This window comes from Canis aureus, chromosome 33 (genome assembly GCF_053574225.1).
Source record: "Canis aureus isolate CA01 chromosome 33, VMU_Caureus_v.1.0, whole genome shotgun sequence".
NCBI lineage: Eukaryota > Metazoa > Chordata > Mammalia > Carnivora > Canidae > Canis > Canis aureus.
This window is the reverse complement of record NC_135643.1, coordinates 24,839,934-24,854,727: the sequence shown is the minus strand read 5'-3', so window position 1 is coordinate 24,854,727 and position 14,794 is coordinate 24,839,934. Positions and strand designations below refer to the sequence as shown.

At 33.1% G+C, this 14,794-nt stretch overlaps 1 protein-coding gene across 6 annotated transcripts in view; it reads left to right on the top strand.

Moving 5' to 3' along the window:
• CENPE (centromere protein E) overlaps positions 1-14,794 on the top strand; it is an 89,325-nt gene that overhangs the window by 18,198 nt on the left and 56,333 nt on the right. For 5 of the 6 annotated variants that reach the window (XM_077882174.1, XM_077882177.1, XM_077882176.1 and 2 more), the window contains exons 10-18: positions 1,265-1,352; positions 1,683-1,812; positions 2,361-2,480; positions 3,928-4,086; positions 6,797-6,938; positions 8,018-8,106; positions 9,372-9,539; positions 13,415-13,489; positions 13,717-13,836. In XM_077882174.1, coding sequence (XP_077738300.1) covers positions 1,265-1,352; positions 1,683-1,812; positions 2,361-2,480; positions 3,928-4,086; positions 6,797-6,938; positions 8,018-8,106; positions 9,372-9,539; positions 13,415-13,489; positions 13,717-13,836 — 1,091 coding nt within the window. The remainder of the gene's footprint in view (positions 1-1,264; positions 1,353-1,682; positions 1,813-2,360; positions 2,481-3,927; positions 4,087-6,796; positions 6,939-8,017; positions 8,107-9,371; positions 9,540-13,414; positions 13,490-13,716; positions 13,837-14,794) is intronic. The other variant, XM_077882175.1, reaches the window with a different exon arrangement.

The following is a 14,794-nucleotide window of genomic DNA, read 5'->3' as shown; positions in this document are numbered from 1 at the left end:
AAATTAATATACAGACATTAATAATTCATAATACAAACAACAACCAGTTAGTATATTTAGTATACAGAAAGATACCATTTACAATAATGACTTGAAGATCTAATACCTAGGTAGAAACTCAACAAAAATTACCCAAGACCAAAATAAAGAAAACTCTAAAGCAGACCTAAGGGACATAATCAAATATTAAAATAAATGGAAAAACATACTTAGATGGGAAGTTTCAAAATTATGAAGATGTCAGACCTTTCTATGTTAATATCCTACAGCCTAACAGAGATACTCATTGAGCATGTCCTATGTCTACCAAACTAGTGGATCCTGCAACCTGTGAATAAGAAATGAGTATTTGTGTTTTAATCTGGCATGTTAAATAGCATATTATATCTGGCATATTACAGCAGTAGGTGAATAATTCACCTGTGAAGTACTAGCTGTCCAAAACTATTTATTGTAGTACTTTTTGTGTATGTGGTAGATTGAAAACCTACATGTCCCTCAATAGAATGCTGAGTGAATGAATTCTGATATATCCATACAGTGGAATTTTATGCTGGTAAAAGGAAGGAAAAACACCAGTGTTTACTGATATGATATATAAATTAAAACAAAAAACCCACAGTACAGATTAGCATATATACTGTGCTACTATTTGTGTAAAAAAGGATAGGAAGAAACAAATGTATATGAGTTTGTATTTCTAAGAATCTTTACAAGAGTCGACTAACAAAAGTGATTTCCCAGTAGGAGGACTGGAACTGATTAAATGGAACATTAGAGTGGAAGAGAGTTTTTTTTTTTCAGTGTTGTTTTTCTTGTTTTGTTTGTTTACACGTAAGCCATGTGAGCATCTTAGTTTAAAAATAAGAACTTACCCTATAGGAATTAATTTGGTTGCTAAACATATAGTTGCCTATATTTGGAGGTTTGGAACAAACAGATTTAAACTGAGGAGCTAGGTTTTTTTTGGAAGTGAACTTCCCTCTGATTGATTGATTGATTGATTGATTGATTGATTTTTTTTGCCTTAGCTATCTATTTCTTTTCGTTCTTTCTCTCAGGTGATAACCTTTCTGATCCACTTAATAGGTGGGAGGAATAAGGAGAGCGCTCCTTATAGCAGTGGTATTAAAGGGGATTTCAGTCTAATAAAAAGCATATACTTTACCATCTGATGCTTTAATTTTTAACTTCTCATAATTTATAAGTTCATCATCTAGTACAGAGGTCAATTTTTGTTTTCATATTTGCCTAATAAATGCAGGTGTGCGACTCAAAGAAGGCTGTAATATAAATCGAAGTTTATTTATTTTGGGACAAGTAATCAAGAAACTTAGTGATGGACAAGTTGGGTAAGTTTATTCCATTGTACATTTACCTATTAATGCTTACTTTCATGAGGTTGAAAATTGTAATGTTTCAGTTGCAATCAAATAATGTACTGATTTCTTCCATGTATTAAAAAAGCTTTTGTGAATCTGAGCATGCGTAGTTATACATATGACTGTGATCTAAATTTTTTATTTTAAATATTTTTTAGTTAGTAGTTTTGATCTGCCTCACATAACCTGTAAAGAAATTTTTTTAAACTGTAGCTAATTTAAGATTCTGCATTAAAAACCAACCACTTTGTTGTATAAAAATTCTTATTATTTTTTTCCCCAAACTCCTTTCTCACAAAGTGGTTTCATAAATTATCGAGATAGTAAATTAACACGAATTCTCCAGAATTCCTTGGGTGGAAATGCAAAAACACGTATCATCTGCACGGTTACTCCAGTGTCTTTTGATGAAACCCTTACAACTCTACAGGTAAGTTTAATTTTTATTTCAATATGGGGGGGAAATCATCTTTAAGCAGAAAAAATAACCCACTAAAATTAGTGTATCTTTTTTTTTTAATGATATAATGTACCAGCTACAATAAAACTGATGTGTTGCCTACTAAATTTCACAATTTAGCAGTCTTAGAAGATAAGACCTGTCTTCCAATGTGATTGCCTTGGATTAATTAACTATTAATAAATAGTTTGGAGGAAGGAGAGGTACTTCCAAGTAGAAGCAAACTTCAAAGTAGAGGGAGCATTTACACTGGAGTTACTGGGATTCCAGTAAGCCAATGTTTTAGGTTCGCTGTTGGCATCCATCTGTCTTCAAGATAATTTCCTTCACTCTTCTGAAGACTAGTAGCCAGTGTAAATTATAAGGACATGGAATACTCTGCATGTTCAAAAGTATTTTAATCTACTTAGGAAGAGTATTGATCTTTCTTTATAAAACTTAATTATAAAAAAACCCTAAATATTATTAATTAATTTTTTAATATTGAACACTTAACAGTCTTATATTTTTTCCCCCAGTTTGCAAGCACTGCCAAGTATATGAAGAATACTCCTTATGTTAATGAGGTATCAAGTGATGAAGCTCTCTTGAAAAGATACAGAAAAGAAATAATGGATCTTAAGAAACAGTTGGAGGAGGTATGTATGAATGAAGTATTTTAGTAAAGAATAGGGACGGAATGAGAACTAATATCTGCCCAAATGCCCAGAGATCCATTATTCATTAATAGTTGAGATCTATAACCTAAATTTATTGGGGTGGGAGGTTATATGTTTATTTTTTATTTTATTTAAATTCAATTAACATGGGGATCCCTGGGTGGCTCAGCGGTTTGGCGCCTGCCATTGGCCTTGGGCGCGATCCTGGAGTCCTGGGATCGAGTCCCACGTCGGGCTCCAGGCTTGGAGCCTCCTCCTGTGTCTCTGCGCCTCTCTCTCTCTCTCTCTCTGTCTATCATAAATAAATAAATCTTAAAAAATAAATAAATAAATTCAGTTAACATATAATGTATTATTGGTTTCAGAGGTAGAATTCAGTGATTCATCAGTGTTATATATAACACCCAGTGCTCCTTATATCACCCAATTACCCCATGCTTCCACCTACCCCACCCCCCTCCAGCAACCCTCAGTTGTAACCTATATTTAAAACAGCTTTCAAAAAAATAAAAAATAAAAATAAAAAATAAAAAAAATAAAAAATAAAACAGCTTTCAAGTAAGGAGAAATCAACTCATAAAAATTTTAGTTTAATTGACTATAAACTGAAAACTTTAGGTTTCTTAAAATTATTTTAGATTTTGTTTTTCATTTCCAAAGGGCAAAATTTGAGATTTTTAAATGAACCAAGTAGAGATATTCTTTCTAAATTATCACAGATACATAGGGAATTAGGTTAAAAAGAGAGACCACATATAGGTACTTAAAACTATCTTTTGTATTTTCACATTATCTTGAATTCTTCTTCTGACCCTGAGATAACCGTCTAATATGGTAGCATAATCACTTGTCATAATTTCTTTGTTTTAACCATTATGGTTTCATATTTTGTAAAAATCTTATATTTTAGTTATCTTTTTAAAAATGAGCTGAAATTTTAAAAAAAATAAAATATAAAATGAACTAAAATGCCAAATGGAAGTCTTATGAGAACATCTGTTCTTTTGCTGTAGGTATTGCAAGTCTCTGCTTTTATGACTTCTGTACCTATTATTTATATATTTTTAGGCAATTAATGGAATTACTTTAACAGCCTTGTTACAATCTTATATATGGCATCTAGAATACTCACATGGGAAAAATACATTTTATACTTCATTATATGTTTGAGAAATTACCATGGTAACTGCCATAGTATTAATCTTTTGTAGGTAGGGTATATTTCATTTCACTAAACCTGATGTGGGGCTCAATCTAACAACCCTGAGATCATGACCTGATCTGAAGTCAAGAGTCGGACGCTTAACCGACTGAGCCACCCAAGAGCTGCCACATGTGAATTTAATATTCTATTCTTAAACTACTTTCAAGGATTTAAAATCTAGCTACAATTATTATTAACATAACTTAATATTACATACCATAGGTTTCCTTAGAGACTCGGGCCCAGGCAATGGAAAAAGACCAGTTGGCCCAACTTTTAGAAGAAAAAGATTTACTTCAAAAAGTACAGACTGAGAAAATTCAGAACTTAACACGGATGCTGGTGACCTCTTCTTCCCTCACATCACATCAGGAATTAAAGGTAAAATTTAAAAGATGACAACTCAGGCTTGGTATACAGAGACTAGGATAGGTATTCCTATATGTTTATTATATAGTTACATATCTCTTAACCCCTTGATACAATATATTCAGAAAACCTGGAACATTTTGTGTGTTTGCTATGCATCAGCAAAACCTAGAGGTTCACTAAAAATATTGATCTCTGAGCTTACATTTAGAGATTTTAATTCAAGAAGTCTGAAATATTGACAAGCAATCTATGTACAATATGCTTAAGAAATTCTAACGAAGTTGGCCAAATGATTGGAAGCATAGATGTCTAGGATATATGGTAATATTTTCTATTTAAAGAAATATTAATCTCAGGAAAATTGATTTAGAATATGGATCACAATGATCAAAATTCTGACTTCCAGTATTTGTACTTTTTGTTTTGACTAGTTAGGTTTTTTTTAGTCCAGTAGATATTTTTTGGCTATGATGGTATCATGATTAAAAGGATAGCCTGGAGTTTGACTGCATGGATTTAAATCCTGATGCTGTCAATTCCTAACTCTACCTTAGGCAATGTCTTAAATCCATTTGGTTGCAGTTTCCTTATCTGTAAGATAATTTGATTCCCACCTCATAGGATTGTTGTGAGAATTAGATGAAATAATATAGAATGTGCTCAGCATACTTTCCACAGGGCAGATCCTCAGAACATGGATGCTCTTAAGATAATTATTAGCAGACATTATGTTCAAGTCACCATACTAGGTATAAAGAAGGCATTTCAAGAGCTGTTTGTTGACTGATGGATGAATAGGAAACAGCCCAATGGAAGGTGTAGGGAAGAATATTTCAGGAAGAGATCCCCAAGTACAAATGCTTGGAGTAGTGAAAACAACATAATGTATTCCTTGGACTTAAAATATTTTGGTGGCAGGGTCTGACTTTAAATCACAATGAAGGATTTGAATATTACATTATGCTAAAAGCAAGGAAAAATCTTATATGGTAACATCACAGTTGTATTTCAGAAAGATGTGATTGCTAATGAGCATTGATTGGCTGGGACTCTACAAGGACTGTGACTCTAGAGATGGAAAAAAATGGATAAATTGGAGAGCTATGTAGGAGGTTGACCCAACAGGGCTTTGTGATTGTTTATATGTGAGGGGCAGGGAAAGGGCAAAAGAGGTATACAGGATGACTTGTAAACATTGCTGGGTAGCTGGTAACAGTATTCATTGTTAAGGAACACCAAATGAAGAGCAGTGGAGCTGCTGTTTTATTTGGGACATCTTCAGTTTAAGACTTGAGGCCATTGAAAATGCAAATATATGAAAATCAGGTGAACAATGTGACGTAGAGCTTTCCACTTGGACATTAGCTACTGCAGATCCAAAGTCAAGTCATAGTAATGGATGGGCTTGTTCTGAGAGCATGCTGAAAGTGAAAAGAAGACCAAAGACCAGATCCCCAGAACAGTTTTTTAGATAAAGGCAGACAATTTTTTAGATAAAAACAAGCCGAGATTAGCTCTAGAGTTAAGAAGGAAATCAGGTGAATTGTGGTCACTAAAGGAAGAGCATATTTCAGAGCGGTTGTGGTCATCAGTGTCACATTCTGATGAGAAGTTAATTAAGATAAATATAGTCAAAATTTTTTTGGATTTGGAAACAAGAAGCTTATTTACAAAGCAGTTTGAGTTATGTACTAGGTATGAAAGCCACCTTACAGAGGGTTGGAATGATTCCAAGGGATGGGATCACAAACACAGTAGAGGGGACTGGACTTAGAGAAAAGGATCATTTATAAATTAGCTCACCTATGAAAAGGATGTAGTAAAAGGAATGTGGAGAGGATCAAATAAGATGAAATAGTACTTGTACCGTATAGAAGGACAAGAGAAGAATGGTAGCTGTGAAATCTGGAAAAACACAAGAAGAGGAGGAAAAATCAGCAAAGGAGAGTGAGTGGTGAGGGTAGCTGGCCGGGTGGGATAAAGACCAGAAGACAAAGGTGTTCCTAAAAGGATGAGGAAGTAGACAAATGACGAGAAAGGGCACAAAAGAAAAATGAAAAGAAAATTGTAGCTAGAGAGAAGTAAGGAGTAAAGAGTTTAAAAAAAATCAAAAGCAGACAGGCCTGGAACATTCATTCATCAGGAGAATTCACCAGGAGGGAGCTGGTGAAGATAACAGATGAATAGATAACCAGGGAGCAAGAGGTCCCAAGGGAGAAAGGAACAATGAGGTTAGGAGCTCTGGAGCAGGCATTAGCTTTATTGAATTGAAAAAGAACTGGCATCTTGAAGGCTGTGCGTAAGATTTACTCATTGAAGAAAGTTCAGATAGACTCTTTGTCCCTTCCCAGTGAGAGCTGGACACCCCAGAGTGCTTTGGGTAGCTATGGTGTGACAGTGGCAGGTTCCCTAGATTATTTAAAAGGGTTGAGTCAGCCCATTCCTTTCAATGAAGTCCCAGAAAAGTTTGTAGGGAAACTTTCAAATAAAACATGATTTTTAAATCATAATTTCGCATCACATTTTTTTTATGGGGTTAAACACTGATTTTAAAAGTTTGAGTGTTTTCTTAGGATGTCCTTAGACTAATAAGATATTAAACCAGGCTTAAAAAGAATTCTACCAAGTCCATGGTTTCCAAAAATGTAAACTAATCCCCATGTTTTATAACAGTTGAGCCCAGATCTGCGTGAGGTAATTTTGATTTCTACCCTTTTAGGCTAAAAGAAAACGAAGAGTCACTTGGTGTCTTGGCAAAATTAACAAAATGAAGGACTCAAATTATATAAATGAATTTAATATGTCAACAAATATAACAACACGTAAGGCAGCTCTAACAGTAGTGGGCGAAATTGATGAATGTAAGTGCTTTTTCAGCTACTTTTAAATTACAGAAGCATCCCTGTAAAGAATTACTTTATTTATAACTCCATTAATGTGATAAGCATATTTAATAAAATGTATGTATTTTAAATGTGATTTCATTGGAAATAATGCTAAAAATTAGTGACTTTAAGAAAATGAACATTCGAGATCCCTGGGTGGCGCAGCGGTTTGGCGCCTGCCTTTGGCCCAGGGCGCGATCCTGGAGACCCGGGATCGAATCCCACATCGGGCTCCCGGTGCATGGAGCCTGCTTCTCCCTCTGCCTGTGTCGCTGCCTCTCTCTCTCTCTCTCTGTGACTATCATGAATAAATAAATAAAAAATCTTAAAAAAAAAAAATAGTTAAAAAAAAAAAAAGAAAATGAACATTCTCCATTATTTTCACATCTCTTAATGATACACTGTAGTTAAAACACATGAGACTTTTTTTTTTTTTTTAAGGTTTTATTTATTCATGAGAGGCACAGAGAGAGAGACAGAGACAAGGCAGAGGGAGAAACAGGCTTCCCATGGGGAGCCTGATGTGGGACTGGACCCTGGGACTCCAGGATCATGCCCTGAGCAAAGGCAGGCGCTCAACCACTGAGCCACCCAGACGTCCCCACATGAGACATTTTTATCATTGGTTTTGTACTAATCATTATCCAGTTAAATTAGTATCCATATAACATCTGCCTTAAGTTTTGTCTAATCTTGAAAGGCTGGCATTACACAGGCATGTTTCAAAATAATGTGTCTCCAACATTAGCAGTATTTTTAAGGGGCATTTTAAAACCTACTTAAAATGATCACTTCCCAAATTCAGAATTTGTCCATTTAACCTATACTGTATTAAGGATTCAGTATTTTATTACTAATTCTTACTAAGAATCTTAATTCATACAGTAATATAAATGATCATATTTGTTATTAATGCATTTTTGGCATTCATGCTGTGAGCACATGTTAGCTAATTGGAGCTTATTACCTCTGATCAGATTTTTTTTTTTTTGTCTTCAACTTTTAAGAAATTTTATTAACATGTTTATGGATAAATTTCCTTCTCCTAATTATAGCTCTCTGCTCAGAGTCTGATGTTTTCAGTAATACTTTTGATACATTAAATGAAACAGAGTGGAATCCAGCAACAAAGCTACTAAGTCAGGTAACTTAAATGCGTGTTATAGTATATTACCCTTACTCTTTTTAAAATTCATTTCTTATTGGTGTTTATGTTGTTGCAGTACATTACTGGCTCTGACTTAATTTCTTTAACAGTTTTGGTTCTAATTATTCACTATATTCCTAGTTGGTATCTGACATGTAGAAGGAAGCTAAAAACTTCATAATGCAGATGTATGGCAATAGGTAAACTTTTGTGTCTAGTTCTTTACCAGCAGATCTTGGTATCTATGATTTTTAATTTTTTAAGTTTTTATTTTTCCTTAGACAATCCCTAAGGATAAAAAGAGCTAATTCTTTTAAAGTGTCAAAATTCTCAGGCATATAGTAGAAGAATGGCACATCAGGGAAGCGGTAATACTGCCAAATCATACTGAAAAATAAAAGTCAATATATTAGTACGTGTGGTTTTATCAAAACTTTAAGGAATACTATAGTGAATTCTTTGGTAGGTATAGAGTCCATGTTTACTTTCTAGGCTACTAATGTCCAAAGAAATACAGTATAGTTTTATAAATGCATTTAAGAAAATTTCATGTTCGTTTTAGAATAAAATTACAGTGATTCTTAGGAATTATTATTATCATTACTTAACGATTGTATTAGTTTAAATTAAGTGAGTATTATAAAGTGCTTTTACATCTCTAAAACATTCACTAGAAGTGTGTTGTTTTTGGAAAATCCCTGATGTTAATTTTTTTTTTAACTTACAGTTTATCACTTTCTGATAATAGTATATAAAACAAAAACAGGCCTCTTTTGAGTATGGTAAAACATAGCAGCCATTAGAGTGTTAGAGGTCAATAAATAATACCTCTGTTCCCTTTCTAAATTCAGACCTATCTGAGAAATAAAACAGGCATCAAAAAGGTGGAGAATTAAATTATCAGCTTTATGACTATGGAGCTTAATGATCTGTGGTCAAGTGGACTTCCCAGGATGCTCCCCAGCCTCTTACATCTGAAAACTTTTCCAGTCAGATACAGGCAGAGCACTTGTTTACATGATCTTTTCTTTTTTTCATACCCCTTTCAAAATAGTCTTCTAAGCTAGTTTACGAAGTGCACACCCTTTATTTTACCCTGGATCAAGTTAGACCATTAGAAAGATATTGAAGAAGAGAATGGCCTAAGTTAACTACACGATTTAAGGTTAAAATATTTGACAAATCCAAATTCTAGTTAAGGAAACAAAGAATATATTATTTGAATTCTCTCTGACTTAAAAATCTGGTTTTGTTTCTAATAGGAGAACTTAGAAAGTGAGCTGAATTCACTTCGTGCCAACTATGATAATCTGGTATTGGACTATGAACAACTAAGACAAGAACATGAAGAAATGGAATTGAAATTAAAAGAAAAGAATGATTTGGATGAATTTGAGGCTCTAGAAAGAAAAGCAGAAAAAGATCAGGAGGTAAGAGATATGGAAACATGAAACTAAAACTACACTTTTAAAATAAGGATCATTCTCTTAAAGATACTTATTTCTAAGGTTGATATGTGGAGAATCCAACCATTTTCTCTATGTATACACAATTTAGAGAATTTAAGAAATAATTTGTTTATATTATTTTTAAAGTATTTAAATCGTATTTGTTTCACTTGTACTTCACACAAGAAGTACCAATTTAAAATGGGAAGGTTTGGTGCATCTGCCTACAGGTGGATTTGTCTTGAAGAAATGATTTCCTTGTAATTTGTATATTAGTTAATTTGTTGAGTACACTGGAAATACTGTCTAGAGTATAACCATTTCCTACTGAGACCAATATGAAATTTTACTATCTGGCTGAATGTTCTATGCATGGATACCATGTATTAATGGATTTCATTTTCTTTAAAAAATATATTCCTAAATATTTAGAACATTATTGGAATAACTGGGGAAGCTGATTTTGCTCATGTCTTTTAACATATCAGAGTTACTGTGAAAATTAGTGTAACTAATACTAGTAATGAAATTTTAAAAAATGAAACCGATCACTTAAATTTTCTAAATATTTAATATTAGGCTTCATGTGAAGAAAACCTAATCCAAAAATCCTCAGACTTCAGACACTTAGAAATTATCCAAGAAATTCAAGAGATTTCTTAGAGTCCTTAACTTAGAAGTTACAGATATTATGAATTATTTTACAGAATTTTTGAATGCATATTCATTTCTCTGGAACAAGTGTCCATAGCTGTTATCAAACTATAAAGCGATGTAGGACTCTCCTCTCCTACCTCAAGTAGTAGCCAGTGTTCTAGTGTAGTTAAAATATGAGTTTATTTGCAGCTACTTCTGAGATTACTGTAAGGTTAGCCCAAAGGGACACAATGCTTTTTCCTCTGTTGCTTCATTTCTCATCCTCCTTTTTTTTTTTTCTTTAAAGGAAAAAGAGTTCAGTGCAAAAAGTATTATTTCCATTCTAAGAGGCAGTCTATGTGTTCTCCACAGGGTTTCATTTAATTTGTTTTAAAATTGGCATGTTAACAAAATACAAACTGTTGTATATTAACCCGTGGACTTCAATCAATAAAATTGAGTTTCATAAGAAGGGATGTGGTCTAGTGTCATGGTTAAGAGCATGGCTCTGGAGACAACCTTGCATCTGAGTGGAATACAAGGCCTTGAGCGAGTCCCAGAATCTCCCAGGGCTTACTTTCTAAGTTTTTTACATGATTTATATATTCAATTAATAATAAAAACTAAAGCTCACAGAGTATAGGACTTGACTCTCACATCCTGATTTTTTTTTTTTAAATTTTTATTTATTTATGATAGTCACAGAGAGAGAGAGACAGAGAGACAGAGACACAGGCAGAGGGAGAAGCAGGCTCCATGCACCGGGAGCCCGACATGGGACTCGATCCCGGGTCTCCAGGATCGCGCCCTGGGCCAAAGGCAGGCGCCAAACCGCTGCGCCACCCAGGGATCCCCTGATTTTTTTTTTTTTCCTTTTAACCACACTCAAGGGGGTAACAGTGCTTTTTCTCATTATTTGGACACAATTAAATTTCTAGATTTTATAAGGTAACCTAAAATGTTAAGTAATAAAAGCTTACTCCGTTCAAAGGCAGTTCCATTCCATTTTAAACTAAAAATGAAGTCTGTGTATGCAGTAAAATATGTTCCTAAACCTCCATTTTGGGGAAAAGCTTAACCAAAAAGGAATAAAATGTCAAATTATAGCCTTAGGACATGTGGTCTTTGCCCTGGTTTGCCTAATGGTCTTATAAATCACCAGAGCTGTGTATCATTTTCAAATGGGAATATAGAAATACGGGATGTTTAGATAGTAATTTTTAGAAGGAGGGGTAGACAAGGTCAAGTATCATCAAGCTCAGGGAACAAAAGAAATTCCAACCCTCTAACTGATTTAACTTGATTTATGTTAGAATTTTAACAACTTGGAGGTTTTCATCTTAAGTTAAATATTTTCTTTCAGCTGCTGAAAATTATAGCTGAAATCTGTAATATTTTCTTAATGTAGCAACTGATTAACTATCAGTCATGTCATATACTTTCTCCTATGCTCAACATCTTAAATAATACCTCATTAGGAAGTTACAGTCCAAGCTTTACAAAAGCTAATCTTTCTCCATTAATGAGAACTAATACTTAAAAGTACTATTTCAGAAGAGAAGATTTCTTTCTAAATGTGTATTTTCTAAAATGAAGACTAATGATTTAGTTCTTTATTGGTAAATGTGATTTTGTTGCACAAAATTTACAAACAGGAAAGAAAAAAGACAAAGCCAATTTAAATTATACCCAATGCAAATGTCTGAAATTTTGCCAGTTGATAACCATTAACCATATGTGATGGTTGAAGTGTAGCTAGTCTGAATTGACTTAAGTATAGAAAAAAGAATGTAAGCTATTTCTTTAGTTTTTTATATTGATTACATGAATAAATGATAACATTTTGTTACATTGTCATTTGGATATTTATATCAGTGTGTATCAGTTGGATATTTTAGGTTACAATAGATTTTTAAAATGAATTCTGTTTTTTTAATGTGGCCAGTAGGAAAATTTTTTTTTTGATATTTTATTTAAATTCAATTTGCCAACATAATAACACCCAGGGCTCATCCTATTAAGTGAAACTTCGCTTACTAATTTGGCTCACATATTTCTGGATGATGCTCTCCTAAAATGGGAATGCTAACACTAGCACTGCTCTGAATCTAAAACTAATTAGGACTGAATTATTAACATTCAGAAAATATTACTTAAACCAGCTGCTATTTTCATAAATCCCTTATATTCTACTAGAATTTGCCATTACTTATTTTCTTCTTTTTTTAGTCTTATTTAAATTCAGTTAATTAACATTTAGTGTATCATTACTTTCAGGTATAGAGTTCAGTTAATCATCAATTGCATATAACACCCAATGCTCATTATATCAATTGTCCTCCTTAATGCCCATCACCCAGTTACCCCAACCCCCCACCTACCTTGCCTTTAACTTTTTAAGGACTCATCGAATTATGAAAATTTCATAATTCTAAGAAAAAATGTTTATCTGTGGCAAATTGTCATTTACATGTTTTGACACAAAAGTGTCAAATATTTAATGCACCAGATATTTGATGGAAAGGAAACTTTAAGAGAAATTCTTAAATCTTTAAGTATTCTTTATACTTTACACAGTTAAAAAAAATAGGAACAATAAATCATCATTCCAATACTTTCTGTAGAATGAGTCAACAACAAGGTAATAATTGGTAGTCCTATACATATCTCTGTAGCTTTAGTGAATGGTGATATTATTGTAAAGGCACCACATGAAACTACCCTAAACCAAACCTAAATTCTAAACCACAAATCCTTAGAAAGTATGCCATTTAAAGCTAAATGGATAATTGATGGGAAGAAAAAAAAATAAATACACAACTGCATTTAACTTAGCCAAAACAAGATCTATTAAAAGTGTGGTTTTTTTTTAAGTTTGCTTACCAGTTTATCCCCTCCAAGGGATGCGTACTAATTTGCTTTTAACATTATAGCATTATTAACAGATGACATAACTGTTACTTGGGCCACGCTGAGGGTTTTTTCTTGTTTGCTTGTTTTGTGAGGTTTGGGGATTTTTTTTTGTTTGGCTTATCATGTTTCTGTTTGTTTTGTATCTTCAAATAATGAGGTGCTCTTACTGTTTTGGTGTTTCTGAATCAGTGAGTAAAGCAGTCTTTTGGGAGTTTTATTTTTTTTTTTTCTTTCTCTCTTTTTTTTTTTTTTTTTTTTGCTTTATTAACTGTTGGTTTGCTCTGTTGTCTATTCACATGCTCTTCCAGATGCAACTAATTCATGAAATTTCCAACTTAAAGAATTTAGTTAAGCATGCAGAGGTGTATAATCAAGACCTTGAGGTGAGCATTTATGTTGGTATTTCTATTATAAGGAACTAGAACTATAAAATGTACAGTATATGTAATTGAACATGATTTCAGAAAATAGAACATTTTGTCTTTTAAATATCAACTTTTTAAAATTTCACTCTTTAAACTATTAAACTTTATTTAAAACTATCAACTATTTAAACTTTTTAATCCCCTAAAATTTAAATCCAATAAAATATGTTTCACACTTCTTATAGAATGAACTAAGTTCAAAAGTAGAGCTGCTTAGAGAAAAGGAAGACCAGATTAAGAAGCTACAGAAATACATAGACTCTCAGAAGTCAGAAGATATTAAAACGGACTTGTCCTACTCATCGGTAAAAATCAGGTTTATTTTGTTGTTTAGTCATGTTAAGCATTTCTAGTATACCATCATCATTATTACAGCAAATACTTATATTGAGCCTGCTCTATGTCAGGCACTCTTGTAATTGTTTTACATATTGTATTTTGTTTAATTTTGTCAATAAGTCCATGAAAGAGGGACTATTAGTATCATTGCCATTGTGTAGTTAACGAATCATTTGTAGAGAATTGAGGATATCACTCTGAATGAGAATAAGTCAGTTAAAGATGAACTTCCATTAAAAATCAGTTATTCCGGGAAGCCCCGGTGGCCCAGAGGTTTAGCGCCACCTTCAGCCCAGAGTGTCATCCTGGAGACCAGGGATCGAGTCCCACGTCAGGCTCCCTCCATGGAGCCTGCTTCTCCCTCTGCCTGTGTCTCTGCCTCTCTCTCTGTGTCTGTCATGAATAAATAAAATCTTTAAAAAAAAAATAAGTTATTCCAACATTTTTATTTCTAATTGTTTTATGCAAATGCATGCAGAAGTATGTAGTCCGTATCTCCAGGTAAGCTCTTATGTTGATATTGATAACTAGAACTATACGTATCATGAGTGAGCATGGTTTTATAAATTTCATTAATATTAATGCATTCTCACTATAATTTAAATAAGTATTTTAACAGTTTGGTATTTTTCAGAAACTGTAGCTCTAGATGACTTTAGTTGGTATAAGATATGGCATTAAATTGAATCTCATGGTGAAATTGTTAATTTTCGCTATTTGCTTTCTATTCTATTTGCTCTTGGTCCTCCTCATTGCTTCAAGAAAGTATCAGTTTGATTCCCATTTTCAACATTCTCTTTAAGAAGTTAGCAGATTCTAGCTGGAATTTCAGTTTCTGTTCTTTTGTTTTCATTTGAGTTTTTCAGAATACTTTTTATTACCTTCTCTTGGTACTCTTCTATTACCTGTTATTAATGACAATCC